Raw genomic sequence first — 26,641 nt, forward strand, 5'->3', positions numbered from 1 at the left:
GACAGGAGAGGAAAGGAGAGGAGAAAGCTCCACGCCCACTTGTTTGTCATTTTGACAAGCCTTGCGGACCGCCAGACCTGCGCCTCGTCGTCCCACTCTCCATATTCATCACACATCAGGGCTCCAATGGCTACAAGTGAACGTGACTGTCATTAATTCTTTTTAAAATGTCTAAAGTTTTAAAGTTTTAAAGTTTCAAAGTTTTAATTTTTAATTTTTTTTAAATTTCTTGTGTAGTAAGGGTTGAACAATTCAATGTTTTCAAAATTTGGGGAAATTAAATAAAATTTCCCCTTCGTGAGTCGTCGTCACCTTATCATGGTGGAGGGGTTTGCGTGCCCCTATGATCCTAGGAGCCATGTTGTCTGGGGCTTCATGCCCCTGGTAGGGTCACCCATGGCAAAAGGGTCCTAGGTGAGGGGCCAGACAAAGCACGACTCAGAAAACCCCTCATGATGAAAAAGACAAATGGACCTAGTTTTCCCTTGCCCGGACGCGGGTCACCCCTTCTGGAGCCAGGCCTGGAGGTTGGGCTCGAAGGCGAGCGCCTGGCGGCCGGGCCTTCGCCCATGGGTCCCGGCCGGGCTTAGCCCGAATAGAAAACGTGGGTCCCCTTTCCCATGGGCTCACCACCTGTAGGAGAGACCAAAGGGGTCGGGTGCAAAGTGAGCTGGGCGGCGGCCAAAGGCAAGGAGAACCTTGGCGGTCCGATCCCCGGCTGCAGAGGCTGGCTCTAGGGACATGGAATGTCACCTCTCTGGCTGGAACGGCGCTCGAGCTGGTGTGTGAGGCAGAAAAGTTCCAACTAGACATAGTCGGACTTGCCTCCACACATAGTTTGGGCTCTGGTACATGCCCTCTCGAGCGGGGCTGGACTCTCTTCCACTCTGGAGTTGCCCACGGTGAGAGGCGTCGAGCAGGTGTGGGCATACTTATTGCCCCCCGGGTGGGCGCCTTTACATTGGGGTTCACCCCGGTGAACGAGAGGGTAGCCTCCCTCCGCCTTCGGGTGGGGGGACGGGTCCTGACTGTTGTTTGTGTCTATGCACCAAATGGCAGCTCAGAGTATCCACCCTTCTTGGAGTCCCTGGAGGAGGTGCTGGAGAGCGCTGCTTCTGGGGACTCCATCGTTCTACTGGGTGACTTCAATGCTCACGTGGCAATGACAGTGAGACTTGGAAGGGCGTGATCGGGAGGAACAGCCCCCCCGATCTGAACCCGAGCGGTGTTCTATTGTTGGACTTCTGTACTCGACACGGATTTTCTATAATGAACACCATGTTCAAGCATAAGGGTGTCCATGTGTGCACTTGGCACCAGGACACCCTAGGCCACGGTTCGATGATCGAACTTCTCAAGGTTTCTCATTTTTCCCCTGGTAGGGTTTTTTTGGAGTTTTTCCTTGCCCTTTTGGGAGCTCAAGATCAGGGGATGCTTTGAGAATAATTGTCAATTGTTTGTCTATGTGAAGCCCTTTGAGACTGCTTGTGATTTAGGGCTATACAAATAAACTTGACTTGACTTGACTCGACTTTGTAGTCGCGTCATCGGATTTGCGGCCGCATGTTTTGGGCAATCGGGTAAAGAGAGGGGCGGAGCTGTCAATTGATCACCACCTGGTGGTGGGTTGGCTCCAATGGTGGGGGAAGATGCCGGTCCGACCTGGCAGACCATAACGCTCTGTGAGGGTCTGCTGGAAACGTCTGGCAGAATCCCTTGTCAGGAAGAGCTTCAACTCACACCTCCGGCAGAGCTTTTCCCACGTCCCGGGGGAGGCGGGGGACATTGAGTCCGAGTGGACCATGTTCCGCGCCTCCATTGTTGAGGCAGCCGACCGGAGCTGTGGCTGTAAGGTCGTGGCGGCAATCCCCAAACCCGCTGGTGGACACCGGCGGTAAGGGATGCCGTCAAGCTGAAGAAGGAGTCCTTTCGGGGCGTTTTGGCCTGCGGGACTCCGGAGGCAGTTGACAGGTACCGGATGGCCAAGTGGAACGCGGCTTCGGCGGTTGCTGAGGCAAAAACCCAGGGGTGGGAGGAGTTTGGTGAGGCCATGGAGAATGACTTCCGGACGGCTTCGAGGAGATTCTGGTCCACCATCCGGTGTCTCAGGAGGGGGAAGCAGTGCACGGTCAACACTGTTTACAGTGGAGATAGTGTGCTGCTGACCTCGACTAGGGACGTCGTGAGTCGGTGGGGAGAATACTTCGAAGACCTCCTCAATTCCACTGACACGCCTTCCATTGTGGAAGCAGGTCCTGGAGACTCTGAGGCGGACTCTCCAATGTCTGGGGTCGAAGTCACTGAGGTAGTTAAAAAACTCCTCGGTGGCAGGGCCCCGGGGGTGGATGAGATCCGCCCGGAGTTCTTAAAGGCTCTGGAAGTTGTGGGGCTGTCATGGCTGACATGCCTCTACAACATTGCGTGGACATCGGAGACAGTGCCTCTGGATTGGCAGACTGGGGTGGTGGTTCCTCTCTTTAAGAGGGGGGACCGGAGGGTGTGTTCCAATTACAGGGGAATCACACTCCTCAGCCTCCCTGGTAAGGTCTATTCAGGGGTGCTGGAGAGGAGGTTCCGTCGGGAGGTCGAACCTCGGATTCAGGAGGAGCAGTGTGGCTGCAAACACAGCGGGCTAATTGTTATTTTTCCTGCTGCTGCCTCTAAGTATCCAAACGTTTGCAAACCTATTGGTTGTGCTGATGACATTTTCTTGATGATTATTTTCTCATAGTTGACTGAATATAGAATGGCATTTCCCAATAGTCCAAGAAGGTATGCGCTTAGTTTGTTGCGAGATCATCTAAGTTTTTACGATCCCTCCTAAGTGTTTCCTTTGATGGCCATCTCCTCCCCGATGGGCCCCGTTTCTCCAGAACATTCATCTGTCTCGTTAGAAGCCAAAGCTTGACTGGTGAGCCTGGTGCAACCCGCAGGGGTTTGCAGCTACAATAAAACTCCCGCAGCAGCAACCCATTCCGCACCGTTTAGCGGGTAAAACTCTGATGGCTTTTGTCTTGTTCGGACTGATGGTCCAATGGCTCTGCACGACGCTCCTTTGATAAATCTGATGTGGCTCATTAAGCGCTGAAATTTACACCTGCCCCGCGCATTCCTGCGGGATGCCCCTCGTGTGGGCGTGGGAATGTTTGTTTACACACGTAAAGAGCCTCCCCAACGTCACATTTCTTAATGAATTCCAGTCGCAGTTTACTGCCTTTGAACACGTTTTACATCTTAATAAATTTCCATCCATCCAAGGGTTACAAAAATACTCACATGCTGTAAAAAAAATAAATTGTATTGTTCTGACTTTATTTTCGGAATTCTGACTTTAAAGTCAAAATTTCTTGACCTCGTTTTTTTTTCTTCACTGGCCCTAATCCTCTTCCATAGGTAAAGGTAAAATTAAGTTCTGATTTGACTCTTGTATTTATTTTTTTTTTTAAAGTACAAAAGTAAAATTTTATTTTTACTGTTGATGACAATGGTCAGGAATTTTTACTCAATTATTTAATTAGACTTGTAAGTAAAGTTTTTCTAGATATGTTTTTCCAGTTTGGCCTTGTTTTGTTCTAGGACAGCAAGTTTTAAATAAATAAATAAATAAATAAATAAATAAATAAATAAATAAATAAATAAAGTCTTCAGCTGTAGGGTGTAAAAGTGAAATGTCAGAAAAAGAAAGCCTATACTTCAGTAGCACAAGTACAGTTGCCATGTGACTCACACACACATGCGCATATTAATTTTAATAGAGCAGCTTTATGAATCCGGACGTTAATTAGACTTGACTAGACTTGAATCAAATGATACAAAAACATTTAAATTCAGCCCAAAGGGTGAATCGCAGGCTGTGGGTTCACTGCTGGGAGCTGTTCTCCTTAGTTAATAAATGCAAACATTTGTTCCTGATGGCTCACTTAACCTCTTAATTTATGTATGACCACCAGATCCCCATTCAGAGCCGAGGCATCGCTCAAACAGGCTGTACAGAAATGGGCAAAGCATGGCCTTGCTCCCACTTTTGCCCCCTCGCTCTTTATGCACAAGCGCAGCCAGAAGTGGCGCTCAAATGCGTCTAATTGTCCCATGTATTGACCGAGTCGGTTCCGGTGCATTAGTGATTTTCTGCTTCTTGGCGGAATGGAGCCCCGGACGAGTTTGGGACATCTGTGGCAGGTCAGGGGTGAGGGCGGGCAGCCCCCGAAGCTGCGTCCAACTGCCCGGCAAATACTCGGGCTAATCTCCAGACATGGAGGCTGCTAAACACCTCTAATAGCATGTCCAACATTCTCATTAGGATCCCAAATGAGCCTAATAGAGCCCCACTGCCTTATCAATGATGCGCGAGTCATGAATAATAGCTACAGAAATGAAAATAATGATACTGTGTGAATTCTCCCATTATCCCAAAGCTCCGCAGCCTGGCTCGCCTTCTTGTCGTCCAATCAAAAGGATATCAAACAGAATCTAGGACACACACATAAAAGTGACACTTTGAAGATGGTTTCCTAATTCCCTCTTTTTTTTTCTTTTTGCTCCTTCATTCAAGAGATTTGTACATAAAGTCTGTGGATTTTTATGAAAATTCAATGGCGCTACTTTCTGTGCCTCTATAAATACAGTGGAGCCTCAGTTTTCGACCACAATCCGTTCCAGAAAGCTGTTCGAGAAGTGAATCGTTTGAATTCCGAATCATGTTTTCTCATTACAAGTAGTGGGAAAAAAAAATCCGTTCCAAGCAAAAAAACCCACCTTTTTTAAGCATTTTTTCATGTGCTCATTTTTGTCCGATCGCGCAACTGCAGTGCACCGCCAAACGCGCAACCGTAGCGCGTCGCCGACCGCGCAACTGCACTGCGCTGGTCGCATTATTGTGGCAGAGCCGTCACTGAAATTTAGAAAATATTTTTAAAGTCTTGATGTACTTTCCAAAATTTAAGTGTACCTCAGTGCGCAGGGAGCTTAATTTTGTCCGATCGTGCAACTGCACCGCGCTGGTCGCATTATTGTGACAGAGCGGTTGCTAAAATTTTGAAAATATTTCTAAAGTCCTGATGTACTTTCCAAAATTTAAGTGGACCTGCGCAGGGAGCTTAATTTGGTCCGATCGCACAACCGCAGCGCGCCGGTCGGGCGCTCACTGTCGCATTGCTTTAGGAGTGTCTTTGTGTTTTAGGATGGCTTTACTGCTCTCACTTGCTTCATTTGGAGGCATGATTAGAGTTGATGCAATCCTCAGAGTAACGAGAATGTAATAACGAACAGAGTCAGTTGGCATGCGAGTCCTCTCGGCTCATCTCGCGAGGTTCGACAACCAAATTTCGGCCGACATCCGAAGCAAAAAAATCTAGAAATTTTTGTTCGAATACCGATTTGTTGAGAACCGGGACATTCAAAAACCGAGGCTCCACTGTACTTCATATAATGACAATCTTTTTTGCCGTAATATTAATTGTGGCTTTTGCAGAGGATACATGAATACACGCCTGTGAGAATTGTTATGTCTGTCTATATGTCCTGTTGCACCATTTGTGTTCAAATCTTTGCAGTTTCAAGCGTTACAAAACCGCCACACACACGCTATTAATTATCCGTCATTTTGCAACGTGCGTTAGCATTACGCTTCAACCTAAAGCCTTTTTTTAGAATGATATCTCACAATGTGCCAAAATGCCAACCCCACCCACCATTCCTAGAAAAAATAAGACCATAACTTTGGCAGAACTAACCCTATTTGGCCAACTCATTGCATTTGTTAGCCCCAAAGAGACTTTGAATATAGAACAGCTATTCTATCTAATGAGGCAGAACTTCACGGTTGCCTTTATAAAACTTTGTCTGCTTTCTGTTCTCTTGCAGCAACAAAACCCTCAATTTGAAAAGTTTCACTCTTTTTTTTTTTTTCTTTACTCTCGCTCCCTTTTTCAGTGACACACAAACTGGTAAAGCAGGCTTTTGTTTCTCTTCAATGCTAGCACAAGTGCAGCAAACAAAGATGGGGAGAAATAGGGCGCTTGGATGAGGGGAGAAGAAGAACGCCTCTGCAGGGATAGCTTTGATGACACGGGGTTGTACTTTTGCAGACTACATTGTGTCGAGGGTCTGTGAGGACTTGTGCAAGAGGGAACATTCCTCCATTTAGCTTCAAAGCTCATGTAAAGATGGAGTTCTCAAACCAAAACATTAGGCACACCAGATCACATATAATGCTTCGGGAATTTTCACTTTCTAATCATAATAGTGCTCAGTTTCAGAAAGGTATCCAGTGATATTTCTAATATTAAGTTTCATTATCCAGAGAGACAAAACTATATTGTATTTGTGGAATATGAAGAGAATACAATTAAATGAACATGCGTTCTACAAAAAACAGAAGGTTGAAGCTTTCAATTAGCTGTTAACAGTTCAAGACGCCACTGTATAGTCTAAAGTCATTATTTTATGTCAGAAGATTTTAAAAACACAAAAGTAATGGAAAGTAAACAAATGTTTCAAATCTAGCTATTGAAGGACACTTATATGAGGAAAGAGTCATAACGGAATACAATGTAACCTACATATGGGGTTGATATTTTTTCAGCAGCCTTATACCGTATTTTTGGGACTATAAGTCGCTCTGGAGGATAAGTCGCACCAGCCATAAAAAAATAAATAAAATAAATATATATATATATATTCTATATATATATATATATATATAGAATATATATATATATATATATATATATATATATTGAATATATATATCCAACCCCATGTGTAGGTTACATTATATATATATATATATATATATATATATATATATATATATATATATATATATATATATATATATATATATTGAATATATATATATATATATATATATATATATATATATATATATATATATATATATATATATATTTATGGCTGGTGCGACTTATCCTCCAGAGCGACTTATAGTCCAAAAAATACGGTATAAGGCTGCTGAAAAGGCGGTTGAAAAAATATCAACCCCATGTGTAGGTTACATTATATATATATATATATATATATATATATATATATATATATATATATATATATATATATAATACATCATATATATATATGTTTCTTTTATTGATTTAATATGTGAATATACTTGTCTGCTTATGTATTTTATTCAATGAGCATATCTGTTTTTGTAGCTAAGCAGGACTTTTTGTATTTTGACCCCATTCCTTCACTACACTGGAAGACGAGACAAGACTCTCTATTTGAATACACGCTCATTACTTTTTTCCATAAATCGTAAACAATGATTAAAAGTGTGACGACACTTTGACACACCGCATCGGAGGTGGGAACACATTGGCGCTCTCTGGAGGCAAACGTCTTTATTCATAAATGTCGCTCAAAAGAGTATCGAGCGGTTCTCCCCAGCTTCCTCCGGGTACCGTCCCGCCGATCATGAAAGATGATAACTAACGTCTTGTCACTTTCCTTTGTTGGGCACATTGTCTTCACACATTCGCCTCATTAGCCATTTCATGGCCTGAATGAACAAACCAGACTGAGCTGCTGAAATATTGATAAACTCTGTGAGCAGGGTGATTTTTTTCCCCTTTTTTGTGTCATGTGAGGCAGCATATTTGTTGAACCCAGCCCAGATATTCATCTTCAGTGGTTGTTTATTCCCAAAGGAATTCAGCGCGCCTCCTTTAAAGTCCCGCTGGCACACACGGCGACGATGCACCGAGCCTGTTTAAGTATGCGGGGTGCCGCTTTCAGATTTTGAATTGTAGGAGGCAAGGGCTGTAACACTCAAAGAGCATGATAAAGTCTTGCTTATGGAGGTCAATCCATAAACGTTGGCTTTAGTGCTGCGAAAAGCAGCCAACTGGACTTGCGTTACCTGCGTTAGTCACATTCCTATGGCTGTGTGCCACGCGCAAAATAGCACTACAGGGACAGGAAAAGAAGAGCAACAAAAAAAAAAAAAGTACAGGAAAGGGGATCTGGGAAAAGATGGCAGAGGAGTGGGAAGGCAGATAAGAGAAGGTTTACAAAATAAGTGAGGCTCAGACTTCATAAAGTAGGTTAGTGGGTTATTGTTTAACGTTATAGCGCTAATAAGATTCGATGCGTGACGAGAATCGTTAAGTGGTAAAGGCATCTGCCGTAAAGAGAATTTTGATTAGCCCATGTAGCTAAGCGTTGGCACTCATGAGGAGGAGTCCAATATTTAAAAGTCCCCACTCGCTATCATGGCGTTCACAGAATTGCAAAGAGGTACAGCAAAAAAAGAAAATATTGATAAAGTACTGTGACCCAATATGTGACCATTTCTAATCTATTTCCAATGCTGTTCTGTGTCTAACTTTATTTCGTACAGGACACGTTCTTCTCATCCGTTTTTCCACAATTCTCTGGCTTCCTCCCACATAATCCAAAAAAGTGTGAATGTGAATTGATCCTGAAATATGATCATCAACTGCCCTTCTTTCTGGTTTTGGACAGATTTTCAATGCTGTGTCAAGTTTTGGCCACTAAATTAGTACCTCCTTTGAATTGAAAATGGTGCCTCTGGGCAGTTTTCATCTCCAGCCAGTTTGCTGTCTACACTTGCCACAAACCTGTCTTTCTGCCAGGCTGAACACCATTTGAATTCCCTCCCTGACCAGAAGCCGTTCCCTCCAGCACTGTTTAAGTTTGCGTTCATAAACTTCTCTTCGACATTCCTGCGGCAAACACAACAGTTATTTTTTGTTTTTTTGTAAATTGCTCTATAGCAAGGACAGTTATTCACACAGAAAATAAATTTTCAAGTCAGGGCAAACTTCAGAATGCAGAGAAGAAAACAGACTGTCTGTCCTCTCCCTTAACTGGCATGGAAAATGAATGATGACTATAATATTAGTCTCAAATACCTCATTAACAGGGAAAATTGCAACATTAGTTTGTTTGGAAATGAACGATTGATCCATTAGTTCTCTTTTTCTGTTCTGGCTACAATGGGTGCAATAAACTCAGAATAGTATAGCATCGCTAATGCACTTGGGCCATAATGAATCTTAAATTTGGCATGAAATGAATAGACCCACACGCATTCTCACAAATAAAACATATGAGTGACGCGTATCAGGCAAAACACAAATGACTCCCAAGCTTCTTTTATAAATGCAATGTCCCCTATTGATTGCCCCCATTATTGTGCTGGTATTTGTGTGTTTTTTTAAACGTACACAAAGGAGTGCAAAAGCAGCATGGACACATAACTTCACATAAGTGATATCCAAATGTCGCCCCCCCCCCTCCATCTGTTCATGCCCAACACAATCTGGCTCCCTGCTAACATCAGGTGCACAACGCACACAGTACTCGCCAAAGCCAAACTTGCCCTGGTTTATTGTGAAATAAGCAAACAGACTCGGGAAGGGGAAAAGTCGAACGCATGCAACAGCCAGACTTTTTTCTTTCTTTCTTTACGCTCTCCCTCCTGGTCTCCCGGGAATACCAGTGAGGGGAAACGGCCCCAAACAAAAGGATGACAGTTTCAAAAGCACTGAAAGGGACTCAAGAGAGGGTAGGCTAGGGGAGGTTTTTTTTTTGGGGGGGGGGGGGGGGGGGTGCGCTGCGACTGAGCCAGCCTTTAAATCACCATCGGAAAGTCATTAGAAAGCTGGCGGAGGCGGGCGGAGACGGCCGCACAGATTGCGCGCTCCCGTGCACAATAGCGCCGATGAAGTGGAAGAGAAAAGGGAGGATCCGCTGACAGATTTCTTTGCGCTAGTTACTGCACTGGCCCTAAAGTTTCCCTCAATGTGTGGAAGGGTGTAAAAGGCTGTATTCATGAGGTGTTAAGCGTTTTGTTCATCAGGAGAAATGTATTCAAAGTGTTGCAGCAATCAGCGGCAGATGGGCTCCAAGGTGATGGATAAGAGCAGGAGTTAACTAAGAAGAAAAAGGAAAATAAATGGAGAAGTAAAGTGGACATTATCAAGAGGGTGGCATTCTGCTGCCAATCCACAGCAGGCTTTCAAATCGTGCGTGATGATTTCATTACGCAGATCGCTATCAAAATTTAGGGAGTGTAGAGCTATTACATACTTTACAAAAAGAGTCACCAAGTTGAGCTGGAGCCAGACCCCAAAATCCCAATCAATCAAGAGGTTTGCTTATATGTAATCATACAAATGTAAATATCAAATAAGTTTTTAAATGGGGAAAGGTTAGCTGGCCCATCTTGAAAAGTAAACAGTATAATAATTGTTTGGGCTATGGCTAGCCTCAGGGGCAATCCTCAAAGTCATGTATTGAATATTGCTTTTATTAAAAAGTGAAATCACCATTAAAAAATGAGTTTGCTTTTATCCTTATAATACTTTTATAATTACTTTGATTCGATGATCTTAAAATGGGGATACTGTGCTAAAAGTTGGAAAAGTGGGCATATTCCTTTTTCACAATATTTCGACAGAACAAAATAGTCTGAGTAGAGTACATAGTCTGCTTTCAAATACGGAGTAAAAGTAAAAACTCGGTAAAATTATACTCAAGGAAACTGACGAATCAACTTAAGTTCACACACACACGCGCGCACACACGCACACACACGCACACACGAGCACAAATCTCTGATTGATCCGCACACCACTTTATCACGTTTTCAATTCCCTTAAGAGTTTAAGACCATCGTGGGTTCTTGTATCCCGCTAAATGAAGTGTTGTCAGACTTCTTTTCTGTGCAGAAAGACTTAGTGTTGCATTCACTACTAATCATTTTCATCTCTACTTGAGGATGAGTCCATTTTAGCCACACCACTCACACACAAGCAGCCCTGGAGTGGAGAGGCGATAATTGGATAATTAGTGGCGGGAACCAATTACGAGTGAGCTGCTTGTGATGGCACGTGAGTTAAGCAAAGGTTAGCCGGGAGTGGCTCGGGTGCGTGGGGAGTTGTGATCGATGAGTTCACCCCCATTGCGGCAAGCCAGGCCCCCCTCGATTCCATCTCATCTTACACTGCTTATATGGTGGACAAAAGAGGCCAAATCGTCTATTTCCATCTCAAAGAGATAAGCTCCCCTGACAAGCAGGGGTCAAGCGAGCCCCAAAATACCCTCCAATCACTAAGAGCAAATGGGAGCACAATGGTGGAGAAAAGAGAGGGATGAGAAGAGGGGGGGCACAAAGGATGTAGCCTATTTATTTATGTTAAAGAAATGCTAATATGTCGCGTGAAGAATGGAGGGGATTTGAAGACGCCTTCTAATTCTACTTTTGTGCAACTCGCGTGCAGACAGACCAGAGTGACACTACAATCATGTGACTGACTAGGTTTTCTTTCCAAACTGGGTGTCCTCCAAATGACTGCTACTTTTTTTAAGGGATGCACATGCACCCGCACATGCATAGAGTCTAATCCCCGATGCAACATGATGCTAATTTGCATCTGATTGCTCCTCAGTTCTCTGCTGAGTGTGAGAGTTAGAATATGCGGGCTTCCATGTGTGCCACCGTGCATACAAAAAAGAAGTGCAAGGAAGCATGTGAAATACTAAGTTGATGGGAGATCAACGCGAGGTGACTCGTCAGGCTCTTGAGAAATCTAGCCCAGTGGTTGATTTATTCATCCATATAGAAAAAAACACCAATGATGCTGGTTTTGTCATTTTTTACTCACAACAGCTATAGACAAGACTTTTAAAATTTGACAAAGTTAAAAAATGCAAGTAAATAAATTTGGAAATGTCCATCCAAGTGTCTCCTCTTTGACGTTGTGTGGCAGATGGGTTCTTCATAGAACATGCCAATTGATATTAACTTCTACTGCAGGCAAGTGTTGCTCCTGCTTAAGAGGGTTGTGTGCGTGAGATGGGGGGGGGGACTGAGGAGGAAAAGGAGGGGGAAGAAAAAGAGAAAATCTCCTAAAGAGCCGTGACGGGGTCCCAGTTGCACTCTAAATGTATTTTAATAGGTGAGAGCCTCACGTCCAGAGCAATTCATCTCCCATCTTGCTGTAATGAAAGGAGTCGTGTCTGTGGGGATGGAGGGAAAGGGGACAAAGGATGCATGTGGGTTTGCCTCATTATGCTGCGGTTAGCTGAGGTCTGTATGGAGGCAGCGGGGGTTAGGGTCCCCGCAGACCGGCTCAGGGGCCACAATGGCCGAGCGGCAAAGGGAGCTCCCGCCATGCTATTATAGCGCCACTACTAATGAGGGCTTCATACGCCTTTGATATAATCTCACCATTGAAATTGTAATGAATCCCCCTTCTGCGTTGACGGCCAAATCCCATTTGTAACGCCTTAGTGAAAAGTCGTGGCCATGTACGTGTTTACACCTGCTCCTGGTATGTGTTCCTGCAGGCGAAGCCAAGTAGAGTCGCGTTTTAGTGGCGTCAATTAAAAATGAAATGGAAGAAAGAAAGAAAAACTCTCTTTGGCGCACAAGACATCTTGTGAGCTGATCTCAAATTTGAAAAAGATCAACGTTTAAGTAGCTGTTCTTTCTTTATTTGCTGGCTTCAGATTGAAGCTGATAAGCAAACAATTAGCGGATTACAACACACTGGGGGTGAGAGGATAATAGACGGCTAGCAAAGTTATGGAATTAATCAATAGGAATTAAACGAGCAATAAAACGATGATGGCGGCACCAGTTAGAGCACATTCGTATTCCTGTGGATATCTGTTTTTTTGCACTTCTACGTAATAAGCATCCATCAAGAAAGCATTTTGGATGAAGAGGCAGAGCATGTCCTATTATCTTTCCGTTTCAGAAGGCTGCCACTGCCCAGTATGAGACACGTGCGTGGGGATGCAACAATGCAAAAACATAAATCTATGGATAGCTGGCATCCTCCTTATTCAAATGTTTTGTCCTCTAGCTCAGGGACACCGCGCCTCTCTGCACCCCAGACTCATTTAACAGCCGTAGGAAACATAAAACAAGCCATAGAAACTATAGCACATACTAAATCAAGTTGTGAATTTTGGCCACATATTGGATGCCAAGATTTTCGACAGTCTAGGAATCTCTTTAAAGGGTTTAGAGGTCTTTCAGAAGTTCTGAAAGGTTAGGCGGCGAGGCATGAGATGCATATTGTTTGTGTTCATTTTTCAGAAGTTCTGAAAGACCTCTAAACCCTATTAAGAGAAAGGGTAACTTATTCAATTGGCTACTGGTTATTTAGCATTTCATCAGCATTCTACGCACACACAATGTTTGTGGTCTTACCTTTATTTGTAGATGCAGTCCATGCGCCTATCCTTCGTCACAAAAATCTCCGTTACTTTGTTGTAAAAGTCCTCCTTATTTTCCTTCACTTGAGGTACCTTTTATTTCATTTTGTCCTGATGCCATCACAGCAGCTCCATCATATGTTGAAACTACTAGCTTTTTCCAACAGTTGCATTTCTCTAACACTCCCAAGACAAAGGTAGCTACAGCAGGTGCTCGTCTATCATCACTCACATCATCAAATCCCCAAAATGCCTCCTTCACTTCACAGTCTAGTTGACTTTTAGCTATCTACCACAAAATAACAGAGATCTGTGCTTTGTTTGTGACATCCATTGCCTGCCTCTACAGCAACAAATAGGGCAGCAGTAATCACCCATTAGCTCACCCCTTTAGTGCAGCAGAGTACTATCTGCCTCAACCTGTGCCTTTTTACTGCAGTTTTATGTCTCATCAGCAAAACAAAGCGTTTCACCTTTATATTTGAATTATAATTTTTCAGTCATTCTGACTATAAACATTTTCAAAATTTGTTATATATAAAGATCAGTGGACAAATATTCATTTTATGTTATTATTTTTCTTTTACTTATGATGACAAGTGAGGCAGAGCCTCCCCTGCCTCCCCTGACCGCACGTCACTGTTCTGAAGTTTCCCTCCACTCCCACCCCTCCCTCCTCCCTTCCCTCACCATCTCCCCCCTCCCCACCGCAGCACGGATTGGCCAGAGTGAGGCTCATTTGCATGCCTGCCCATATAAACCCTTTTGCAGAGACTGCACCTCTCTTTGCGCTGAGAGCTGCACAGGGAAAGAGAAGAGTGCATCCATTACGCACATGGAACATTTATTACACTTACTTTAAGTGGCAAGGTGTTTTGCAGGACTTTTTTTTTCCATTCTCAAAACTAACTCGGACTGATATATTGCTGACATTGCTTTGAGGTGCAAAAATGAGGGAAACAAGGTGGCTCTTGTTGTTGCTTTCTTTGACAAGCTTGGCAGACGTCACAAAGACAAAGACGGTCAAGTATCAAACCTTCGAGGAAGACGCCCCGGGCACAGTGATCGGTAACTTGGGCAAGGACATCTCTTCTGCCTCTGCATACTCCTCTGTGGGGTCCCCGTGCAGTTTCAGGATGATGAAACAGTTCAACTCCTCTTTCATCCGTCTGAGGGAGAGCGACGGGCAGCTGAGCATCGGGGAGCGGATAGACAGGGAGCGCATCTGCAAACACACCCTGCAATGCCTCGTCTCTTTCGACCTGGTAAGTTTCTCCAAAGAGCAGTTCAAGCTCATCCACGTCGAGGTGGAGGTCAAGGACATCAATGACAACTCCCCGGTGTTCCCTCGTAAAGAGTCGTCTATGGACATCTCGGAAAACACCGCCGTGGGGACACGCATCCCCCTGGATTTTGCTGTGGATGAGGACGTCGGGGTGAACTACATTCAAAGCTATCAGATCTCAGTCAACAGTCACTTTTCCATCGACGTGCTGAGCAGGGCTGATGGGGTTAAATATGGGGAGCTGGTGCTCATGAAAGAGCTAGACCGCGAGACTCAGGCTTCTTACGCGCTGAAATTGGTCGCTATGGATGGCGGGAACCCATCCCGCTCGGGAACCACGCGCGTCAACATCAAGGTGAAAGATTACAATGACAATAGCCCCATTTTTGACCGGAACAGCTTCTCCGTGGACTTGCCAGAAGACGCCCCCGTGGGCACCCTGCTGCTGGACCTGAATGCAGAGGACCCAGATGAAGGGCTGAATGGCGAGGTGGTGTACGGCTTCGGGAACCAGGTGCCCTTAGAGATCCGCCAACTCTTCAAAGTGGACAGAAAAAGCGGCAGGCTCACCCTGGAAAGTCCCATTGACTTTGAAAGTAAGAACACGTACGAGTTTGATGTCCAGGCCGCCGACTTGGGTCCAAACCCCAGCCCGGCCATTTGCAAAATTGTCGTTCAGGTGCAAGACGTTAACGACAATGGGCCCGAGATCTCCATCACCCCCATGACTTCCATCACCGCGGGGATCGCCTACATTACCGAGGCAGCGGCCAGGGAGAGTTTTGTGGCGCTGGTCAGTACCTCGGACAGAGATTCCGGAGCCAACGGGCAAGTGCACTGCACCCTCTACGGACATGACCACTTCAGACTGCAGCAAGCCTACGAGGACAGTTTCATGATCGTGAGCACCAGCCCGTTAGACCGTGAGAAAATTCCCGAGTACAACTTGACGGTGGTGGCCGAGGACCTGGGCTCTCCTCCCTTCAGAACCATCATTCAGTACGCCATCCGGCTTACGGACGAGAACGACAACGCGCCAGTGTTCAGTAAGCCCGTGTACGAAGTGGCCGTGGTGGAGAACAACGCGCCTGGTGCGTACCTCACCACAGTGGTGGCGTGGGACGTGGATATGGGGCCCAACGGAAAGGTCACCTACAAACTAGCGGACACCTACTTCATGGGGTCCCCGATTTCCACATTTGTGTCGCTGGACCCCGCCAGTGGGTCACTTTACGCGTTGCGGAGCTTCAACTACGAAGTGATGAGGCAACTGGAGCTGCAAATCACAGCCAGCGATGGTGGCTCCCCGCCCCTGTCTGGAAGCACCAATGTTTTCCTTAGGGTGGTGGACCAGAACGACAACGCACCGGCCATCACTCACCCGGTACTCAACAACGGCTCGGCCGAGGTCCTCTTGCCCCAGGACGCGCCGAGCGGCTACGTCATCACGCGGGTGGAAGCCCGAGATCAGGACGAAGGCGTCAACTCAGACCTTTCCTTCGGTTTGGCCACCGGCGAACCGTCTGTGTTCTCCGTCAACAAGGTCACGGGGGACATCTACCTGAACCGGGTGCTCAGCCACGATGTGGACGATACTTTGAGTGTGACGGTGACGGTGAGTGACAACGGCAGGCCGGCGCTCACCTCCACCGCCACGCTGCATTTCCTCATCATCGCCAGCTCCTCGCCGAGCGGCCGCATCGTGTACCAGGCGGGCGGCGGGGGTGTCGCGTCGGCGCAGTGGGACCTGTCTATGGTCATCATCGTCGTCTTGGCGGGGAGCTGCACCCTCCTGCTGCTCGCCATCATCCTCATCGCCACCACCTGCAACCGCCACAGAGGAGACAAAAGTGGCGAGGACAGCGACTCATATGGAGAGAAAAGTACTTTGGAGCGCGCCAGGAACCGCGTCGCCGGAAACCCGCTTCTCCCCTTGCACGCAGCCGCCGCTGCGGGGTCAGTGACCTTCGAGGGGCACTCGTACAACAGCGAGGCCCAGGCCGGGGGCAGCGACATGTGCTCGGCCTCAGAGGACGGCAGCGAGGTCCCCTGTGTTTACGACTCAGACACAAACAACAAGCCAAGACGGAATAAACATGAGGTGAGACATCATATTTGGGTAATCACAATTAATCACTCTAAATTGGTTGTGAGTGTGAACGGTTATTTGTGTATTTGCGTCCTGCAAATGGAAAAGGGATGCTGCAGAACTTAACTCTCCTTTCTATTTCATTTGCAGGGATACTCAACATTGCCTGGCTATGGGAACGCAAAGGAGGCCGTGAGGCCAATCACCATCTGGAAGGGTAACTCTTACACCACCATCTCTGCCAGGGACCCTGCCTTCAGTGGCAAAGACAGTGGAAAGGGGGACAGTGACTTCAATGATAGTGACAGTGATGTGAGCGGAGACACTGGCTTGAAGAAAGATGGCACATCTGTTCCCCCGATGGCTGGCCAAAATGGTAAGGGGAGGGATAAGGTTCAATGTTCCTCTTTATTTGTCTCCCGAGGGAGAAATGTGTCTCTACAAATGAACAAACATCAGCATCACACATTACATAATTCAACTTCACACTTCACAAATCACACATTTGAACTATTTGCATTCTTGTCCCTTTTTATTTTAAGCTTTGTGGGCTTGCACCAGCGAGTGTAAGGTTCTGGGTCATTCGGATCGCTGTTGGAGCCCCTCAGCAGTGAGAGCTAACGCAGCCCCGTCACCCGCCCCGACTGTTTCATCCTTCACCAGCCACTCCAAGACAGCTTCCTTGCCTCGGGACCCCCACCGAAAGGACAAAGCGCATATCCCCAAAACTGTAGGCCTGCAGAGCGTGTACGAGAAGGTGCTGGACAGGGAGTATGACTATGTCATGATCACCCCCACGAGGCCGGTGAGGGTCCAAGAGGTGTGCAGTGATGTTACTATCCCCGTATACACACCCAGTCCGACACACTGTAACAAAAATCATGCGTGAAAAGCGGAAATATACTATATTCCCAAATATTTAATTTATGATCCCGTGACAAAAAGAGGTGTAAATATATCTTTGTGGCCATATATCCTATAATCTTTGTGCATCTTTGTTTCATGTAAAAAAAAAAAAAAAAAATTCAATCACTTTTCAGATTTTCCTCTGTTTGAAATGAACTGTATTATATGCAAGTTTTGTACATAAAATTGTTTTTTATTTTTGATAAAAGCCATACTTAAGCAGACATGTGTAAATACAGAATTTTAAGCATGCTTCTATTTAAACTGTCCGAGTACTGTTTGGATGGAGGGATCCAACATCCATCCATCCATTTTCTGAACCGCTTTGTCCCCACGTGGGTCGCGGGCGTGCTGGAGCCTATCCCAGCCGTCATCGGGCAGTAGGCGGGGGACACCCTGAACCGGTTGCCAGCCAATCGCAGGGCACACAGAGACGAACAACAATCCGCACTCGCACTCATACCAAGGGACAATTTAGAGTCCTCAATCGGCCTACCAAGCATGTTTTTTTGGGGGATGTGGGAAGAAAACCGGAGTACCCGGAGAAAACCCACGCGGGCTCGGGGAGAACACAGGGAGAGCCGGAGGTGGGATCGAACCTTCACCCTCCTAACTGTGAGGCGGACGTGCTACCCAGTGCACCACCGAGCCGCTGGGATCCAACATTATGAATCCAATTGATAATGATGTATGAAATGGTCTGAATGTAATCTGAAATACTTGTACAGATTTTGTATTATCACAATGTTGTGACATAAAATAAACTTTGAAATACCACACTAAAAATGTTTTTTATATACCAAAGCCGATATGCGTCGCTGTTAATGTGGCGCAAGACTGACGTCCTTGCGTCACACTAAAAGTAATTTTAGTGGTGTGTGCGTGCGTTTGTGTGTGCGTGTGTGTGTGCGTGTGTGTTAGAACAACGTATTGGTTATGGTCAGGTTATGCTCAGCACAGAGTAAGAAGTCTCATACCGTTTCCATTGACCTGGTCAAAACCATGTCCACCGAGGACTCCAGTCCAAATCCTGTTGTTTTGACCAACCCGAGCATTGAAGTCGCCAAGCGCCAATCTCATCAATCCTGGGGATTTGACGGATTGCCTCATCTAGTGACTGAAAGAAAGAGTCCTTAGTATTCTTCTCAGATGGTAGAGTTGGTGCATATGCACTCAGGAGAGTGGCAAAGCGCTTCTTTGCTAGGGGTATGCGAAGGGTCATCAGCCTCTCACTAATGCCGACAGGTGTTTCAGTCAGGCTTGGAAGGAGGGTGTTCTTCACTGCCAATTCCACACCATGCAGATGTTGTCCATCAGAGGGTTACCCTCTCCTTCAGGGATCCCTCATCCAGAAGCCTGGATGAGCAGCAATGTCGATGTTACATATATATCGCCTCAGTTCAGGATCTACTAGCGCTGTCCTGTGGTGGGGCCTGCCACAGCTGCCAGGGGAGTCCAGTAGGGTTCTCACGTTCCATGATGCCGGCTTCAAATTGGTTGCTTTTTTATTTCGACCACAGGATGGAATTTCCCGATAGGCGCGGTAAACTATCCAGGAGTGTCTTGAGTAGGCAATTTCTAGGCCACCTTTTCTAGGTCCCTCCCCAGTTGGGGTGAGCAGTGCGGTCCTAAATAGGGCTGCTCAATCACTCAGGGGTCTGCCGAGAGCAGCTGCCACTCAGTCCCAGCTGCTAGTGACCATAGATAGCCCTGTGCCGCTGCCGTGCAGGGCTCTGGCTGGAGGCTTCCAGTCAATTCATACCTGCTCCCATCACCAGGCAGTCCAACGCCATCAGACTTTTGGGATTACTTATGGTTCCAGGTGAAGTGGCACTAAGGTCAAAGTGGAGACCTGCGCCTGAAAGTTTTTAAAGTGCGACAGTGGGTGCGGTGCGCGTTTCTCAGCAGCACTGCCTTGGCTGTAGAAGAGTGGGTTCCAGTGGCTAGGGAAGCCCAAGACGACCAGAGCTCTCCTATAGTTGCAGGATGTTGTCGGAGGTTCAATCTTTCGGAGGACCGCCTGTCGTGCGCTGCCACACATGCTGCTTTTCTCTCAGTGTGCTCTGCTAGCCTTTGTCTTCAATCGTGCATCGCACCATAAGACTTATTGCCAATTGCCCATGTCCAATTTCTTCCAAGTGTGTTCGTTTTTTCTTGTATTTAGGAAGAATGACTGGCTGGAAAGGAGCCCAAGCTGGTGTGTGAGGCAGAAAAGTTCCGACTAGACATAGTCGGACTTGCCTCCTCACATAGTTTGGGCTCTGGTACAAGCCCTCTCAAGAGGGGCTGGACTCTCTTCCACTCTGGAGTTGCCCACGGTGAGAGGCGTCGAGCAGGTGTGGGCATACTTGTTGCCCCCCGGCTAGGCACCTGTACACTGTACCGGTCCGTCGTGGTGAAGAGAGAGCTGAGCCAAAAGGCAAAGCTCTCAATTTACCGGTCGAGCTATGCTCCTACCCTTACCTATGGTCACGAGCTATGGGTTGTGACTGAAAGAACGAGATTCAGGATACAAGCTGCCGAAATGAGTTTCCTCCGCGGGGTGTCTGGGCTCTCCCTTAGAAATAGGGTGAGGAGCTCGGTCATCCGGGAGAGTAGAGCCGCTGCTCCTCCACGTGGAGAGGAGCCAGATGAGGTGGCCCGGGCATCTCATCAGGATGTCTCCTGGACGCCTCCCTGGGGAGGTGTTCCGGGCATGTCCCACCGGTAGGAGACCCCAGGGACGACCCAGGATGCGCTGGAGAGACCATGTCTCTTGGCTGGCCTGGGAACACCTTGGGATCCCCCGGGATGAGCTGGATGAAGTGGCTGGGGAGAGGGAAGTCTGGGAGTCCCTCCTAAAGCTGCTGCCTCCGCGACCCGATCCGGGATAAGCGGAAGAAGATGGATGGATGGATGGAAGGAAGAATGACACCTGAGACAAAAATCAACCTTACACAGGATGGTCAGAGTCTGAATCCAATTCTTGTTGAAAAGCTCTGTCGGTCAAGAAAGGTACAATACAGTGCTGAGCTTTTTGTCTGACAATGCCCCAATGCAATATCAGGGTAAAAAGCAGTTAGGAAGTTCTTTCGAGTGCTTATATTGAGTCGTACAGTTGTGAGCAGTAACCATGGCGATGGAGTGATGGATTGTTACCAGGAGATGAGAGCTGGTACAGTGTGTGACAATACTCACACCCTTTCCTCATTGCTTCTTCCCAACATCAGCTTTTAGTACCAGCTCTGGCAGACTATAATGTTTTGTTACTAATGTCCTTGCTATTCCTTTCATCTTTTATGCCCAAGTTCATTGTCTCATATTTTGTGCAAGCATTCACTTTCTCTCTCCAACTTCAAAATGCCGCACATCATTCGTTGTTAATTGTACAAAAACATCAAGGGGTTGAAGGTAACATCAGACAGTAGTTTGTCACGGATCGGAATGGAGCAGGGCGACCAAATGCAGCTTGGACCAGGGTTTATTGAGGGAAAAGGTAATCGGAAGGGAGGATGAGGGGAACTAACCAACAGGAATTGACAAAAAAAACATAATTTATCAGGTTGACCGACAGAAACCATGACAACCTACACATAATAAAGCAACCGGGGACGAGTCGTGACATAGTTATAACTATAAAACCTAATTTAGAGCCATATGTATCGTCTACGAATATTTAGAAGTTATTCAAATACATTCCCAAAAAAATGTCCAATAAGAAAAGTTGTACAAGTAAAGTGATTTCTATATCAAAATATATACTTGTGCATTTTAATCAAAGTATGCATGTGCACTTTAATTAATGAAATATGAGCATATTGATTTTCTAGCTAACAGAAAAAAACAAACTGAATGCTTAAATCTCCAACGTCGTAAAGATTAAATTTGGGGTGGGGGGCACAATACACGTCCAAGCCGATGATTGAAGTGCGTCCTGACCTGACGCGGGGGTAAATGCGTGCGTCGTACGCAACAAGATCCAAAGAGCTCGCCCCCAGTTTGCCACACCCAAGAGAGAAGAGAGAGAGAGAGAGAGAGAGAGAGAGAGAGAGAGAGAGAGAGAGAGAGAGAGAGAGAGAGAGAGAGAGAGAGAGAGAGAGAGAGAGAGAGAGAGAGAGAGAGAGAGAGAGAGAGAAACAGAGTGACAGACTGTGCCCATTGAGCAAGTGTTCGGGGGATCCTGTTCAGGTGTTTGGCTGCAGTCATGGCCGGGAACTCCGAGAAGGTACCGATCGCCTCAGCGGGACCGGAGGAAATGCTGCACTTTATGCCTCCTGTAAGGATATACTTGTTGAGAATAATTGGTTCGGCACGAAATCCATCATAATGGCCACATTTTAAAATGCTTTCAATCTTAACGCCATGGTCGTTCAGGGTCGACCTATTTGTTTATTCTGTCTGTTTTTGCAGGCATATTCCAGCGTGGCCAAGAAACCTGCAGCAACCGGGCGCCTCCTGAAGGCCGGAATTGCAGTGCTCGTCGCCGGGGCCGTGTTGCTCCTTCTGGGGGCCGTTGGAGCGTTTTACTTCTGGAACAACAATGAAAAACACGTAAGGCTGCTGTTGTTGTTCCAGAGAGTTCAAGCGTGTGCTATTGCGTTAAATGGGACATTAGGTCTGTTCTGCCAGACAAATCCATTTAGTTGGAGGAGCAGCAGAATCTTTAATTTATAAAAAAAAACGCTCCTGGGCACATACGACAAGACAGACTTCCAATAAAAAGGCACAAATATGGCCATGTGAATTGGGCACGCTCTGGAGGCTTTTGGGGCAGTCTGCAAACTCAAAGCTGTTTTTTGCAGTATAAGAAAACATATGGACCCTAGTTAAACAAGACATGTTCCACGATTGAGTGTATGAATGGAGCCCTTGTTTATATGTGGAAGATCTCGGAAGGATGGGGAGGGCTGGGGGGTTCTCTGGTCCGGCTGATGCTCTAGGGGCAAGAGGTGTGTGAGTGGAGAAAGGGGAGAGCACACTTTTCTGCCTGTTTTGTGGCACGGCTGTTAAAGATGAAGGCTTACTGTATACAGACCATTTCATAATGTTTGTAAAAAAAACATTGGTGACATGACTGAAAAACTATTGACTCCCGCTGACTTGAACTGAAACAATTAAAAAAAACGTGTTTGGGTTTGCGCCACCAGCTATATCCCAAGACATTTCACTTCCCCCAAATTTCCTAGAAAATAAATGATTAAATACATGAACAAACAAATCCAGAAATAAATAATTCAGGGGAACCTGCGGATAAGTTCAGTCGATCCAGTGGCGGCCGTAGCTTCAATGCTGCCTGTGCGAAGCCCACTATTGGGTGGGTGGGGGGCTGGGTGCAATAAAAAAAAACATTGGTTCTATAAATTACCGAGTTATTTTTCAGCATTATAATCAAAATTATTATCACATGCTGCCATGACACTCTCAGTAAAGTTCTATCAACGACAAGCTATTATTAGCTCCGCCGTGATTGATGATGTTTCCCAAGATTACAAAAACCCAAGAGCAGACAAGAATGCAAAATGACAAAGGGCTAATGACATCCTTGTCCACAAGGGGGCGTATGTCCTGATGCCAGACATTTCATGAAGCATTTTTGTGTTTGGGTAGAAGTGAGTGACTCTCATACCTTACATACCTGTGTGTGTGAGTGCAGGTCTACAATGTCCACTACAGCATGAGCATCAATGACAAAGTGGAGGAAGGCACGATGGAGATCGACACAAAGAACAACATGGAAAGGTTCAGCACGAGCAGTGGGGCGGATCAGGCCATGGAGGTCCACGATTTTGAGATCGTAAGTAAGCGAACAACATGAATTTCAAACACACAGTTACTTTAGCGCTAGTGATGTAGTCTTTGAGACAGAACAGAAGGGAGTCAAATCATACTTATTTTTCTTTTCAGGGAATTACAGGGATCCGATTTTCAGGGGGTGAGAAGTGCTTCATTAAGACCCAGGTGAAGGCCCGCCTGCCTGATGTGGAGGGTCTTGACAAGGACTCAATGACCTTTGACCTGGTGCGTGCAGTCTTCTTATGCATCCTTCTGAGTTGTGTGTTCTCTCAGGGAGCAGAAGTACTACTTTTTTTGAGAAGAACATTTTCAACTTGTTTTGTCTGCCAATAATCCTGTGATATGACTACAGGATATGCATGCAAGTGCACTATAGTGAAATTTAATCCCTGTGGGGATTTAGGGAAAGAATTCAAAATCAAAGTGAATCAAAGACAGGAACATTTTAAACAGCAAACATAACATTTGAGTGCCCATCACTAACAATGAGTCTGAAATAAAATCACTAATTAGTTGGATTAAGCATCCCATTCTCATTTAAGAAATTGGCCAAAGACCACAAAGGGGGGGATAGGTTTCCATCTTCAATGCTCCACATTTACCACCGGGGTTCACAAACAAAGAAAATTCTACATTCAGTATTTTGTATGCACACACACATATACACAGACACACGTCACTGTGATTATTCAACTGAAGCTGCCTGATAATTACAATCATTTAATTCTCCATAAGCTTCACATAAATCCACATCACCACAATTGCCTTCATAAACACACGCACACACACACACACACACACACACACACACACACACACACACACACACACACACACACGCACACACACACACGTCATTACCACGCAAGGCTGTTCTTATTGCCTTTCTCTGCGTCATAAACGATCATTTATTTCACATTTGTGCTTGATTTTGTTACCGTCTCTCTGCCTTCCAAGTGATCATTTTGTTTCGTATGTGTGTGTAAACAGGAAGATGTTCTAATAGTTGCTGCAGGCTTGTCATTTATAATTTACAGTGATGGTATAGTGCATTCGGGTTGGACACACACATACAAACACACACGCACGCACGCACGCACACACACACACACAAACAAACCCCGGCCTGTGAGAATGGGTCAAATCAACTCTTATTAGTTGTGCAGTGGAGACAGACCCCACCTTTTATTTGCCCCTCTAGAAAGTAACTTGCACTGGACAAAATATAAGAGAGAAGCGATCCCCAGCTGTGACATCACGTATTCAGCTAAATAGGATGGGCAAAGTCCCCGGGGTCCTTTGCTTGATTTGTTGTTATTCTGAGGGGCTAGCATGTCTCGTCCAAAAGGCTAACACGATAAATCGTGTTAGGTTTGAAGCTATCAGCAGCCGGTTGGGGTTGCGATGGCTCATTTTTATATTCTTTCGGTTCTCAAAGGAGGATGAGGTGTTGCCGGCCAAGTTTGAGGATGACCTTGTATGGGTGGCGGCTGGTGTGCCTCTCTCCGACTCTACTTTCCTCAGTGACAAGATTAAGGATTTGTGTGGAGATCTGCCCATCTTCTGGCTGCGCCCTACCTACTCTACCAGTAAGCAATCACACAATTCGTACATTCAATTTCGCATAAAAATGGGAAGGAATCTAAAGCTATCTATCATCCATCTGTCCGTCCACCCGATCTATTTGACTACATTTACAAATAGCATATATTGAGTTTCTAGCCTTAGAGGAGGTTCATCGTGTTGAAAAGGACACCTTTGTTCTTCACGATTTCAAAACATGGCCAAAGACAACTTTGCTCCACACACACGATTACAGAACACTGCGATCAGACGGCGTCCCGCAGCAACGCCATTGTGCTCTAAAATTTGTAATGTCATCCAGGCGGACAAAGGAAGACGAGGGCCGCCCCCCGCCGCCGTCAGGCACCCACAGATGAAGAAGAGGACGTGGAGGCCGAGTTCAACTCCGAGAACCCCTATCACGTGAGTCACAAACACGAAGGTGCAGATTCTTCCCCCGCAACTGTCCGCTCAGATTTACCTGAGGAGGCTTTGTGTGAGGAATTTCGTCACAGATGCCGGCAGATGCTGAGGTCACGGCGGAGGGCGGCGGAATGTCACAGCAAATCTGTGCGTGTCCATTTGTCCCCTTATGCTAGGGGGCTCTTTAGGACAACTTTCCTTTCAGCAGCGAGGCTCGATGAATAATTCCAAACACTCACCTCCTCTGGCCTATTTGCCCTGCTGAGCTCACACAGACTCCATACATACACATGGTCACCTCTGCCCTTCTTTGCTCCCTTCAATGCACAGCGCCATCTCTCTTAATCCTCTTTCTTCCCCACCAGAGTAAACCGCCCTCTATTTTCTTTGAAATTGGGAGGTAAACAGAAAGTAGTTTGAACCCTACTTGCTAAAAATATTTCACAAGAGCGTGAGATTGTGTGTGTTTAATAAGAAAATATGAAAAAAGTGATTTTTTTTATATCTTTGAATGTCTATAATTATGGATGCTTAATAACAAAATGCGGAAATGTATTGGGTTATATTTTTGCTCAGTATCAAAAGATGGAGCCATCGTGTGGTTTGTATGCACAGCATCTGATCTCATTTCTCTGCCTCCTCTCAGAACAACCTTGAGGGGGAGGATAGCATGAACATCGACCCCAGGTTGGACCACGAGGGTGTTTGCTGCAGAGAGTGCCGGCGCAGTTACACCCATTGCCAGAGGATCTGCGAGCCGCTGGGGGGTTTCCACCCGTGGCCGTACCATTACAGAGGCTGCCGAGTTGCTTGTCGAGTGATCATGCCTTGCAACTGGTGGGTGGCACGTATTCTGGGGATTGTGTAGCGCCACACGGCCAGTGGGAGGGATCGGCCTTGTTTTTGGAAAGACGAGGGAGGTGACCGACATAATGAATCCAGTCTTTAGAGTTTTCACATACGCTAGGTAGGGTAGGTAGTATTTGCTCTGAGCAGTTCTTTGAGGCAGGACACTTAAGGGGCAAATATTTGCTTGCAAAGTGAAATTCAGTACCTATTGTCATGAGGATCGATTCTAAATCATGTATGTCATTGATTAGCAAATAAGCAAAGCATATATTTTATGATTGTAACCTTATTGCCTTTCTGTTGAATGTAAATAAATGTCAAGTGCAACATTCTACTCTCAGTAGCCAGCATCTTTTGTTTACAGAATCTAAGCTTGCGGACGCTTCATCAAAATGATATTTTTAGCTGCATCTGGGAGGCAATTTCAAAGTGCACTATCACAGAATAAACATTTTTTGGAATTGTCTTATTTCATAACAGATATTGGTCTCTTGGGAGGAGCTGTTCTTTAAAAGCACATTGGGGTTTTGTCACATCAG

At 45.9% G+C, this 26,641-nt stretch overlaps 2 protein-coding genes across 2 annotated transcripts; both read left to right on the plus strand.

Annotated features, from left to right (window-relative positions):
* Positions 1–14,165: 14,165 nt before the first annotated feature.
* On the plus strand, positions 14,166–17,478 carry pcdh8.2 (protocadherin 8, tandem duplication 2). The gene is made up of 3 exons (XM_085930316.1): positions 14,166–16,601; positions 16,740–16,965; positions 17,132–17,478. Exons 1-3 carry the CDS (start codon positions 14,166–14,168, stop codon positions 17,476–17,478), a joined length of 3,009 nt encoding a protein of 1,002 aa, XP_085786442.1.
* A 4,125-nt stretch (positions 17,479–21,603) lies between these two features.
* Positions 21,604–26,421, plus strand: LOC147046594 (leukocyte cell-derived chemotaxin 1-like). The gene is made up of 7 exons (XM_085930792.1): positions 21,604–21,750; positions 21,885–22,025; positions 23,128–23,268; positions 23,379–23,492; positions 24,706–24,856; positions 25,153–25,253; positions 25,900–26,421. The coding sequence occupies exons 1-7, from the start codon at positions 21,679–21,681 to the stop codon at positions 26,119–26,121; spliced, it is 942 nt and encodes a 313-aa protein (XP_085786918.1). The 5' UTR covers positions 21,604–21,678; the 3' UTR covers positions 26,122–26,421.
* Positions 26,422–26,641: the final 220 nt, after the last annotated feature.

Source organism: Syngnathus leptorhynchus, chromosome 14, assembly GCF_054491065.1.
Source record: "Syngnathus leptorhynchus isolate UIUO chromosome 14, UIUO_Slep, whole genome shotgun sequence".
Classification (NCBI taxonomy): Eukaryota; Metazoa; Chordata; class Actinopteri; order Syngnathiformes; family Syngnathidae; genus Syngnathus; species Syngnathus leptorhynchus.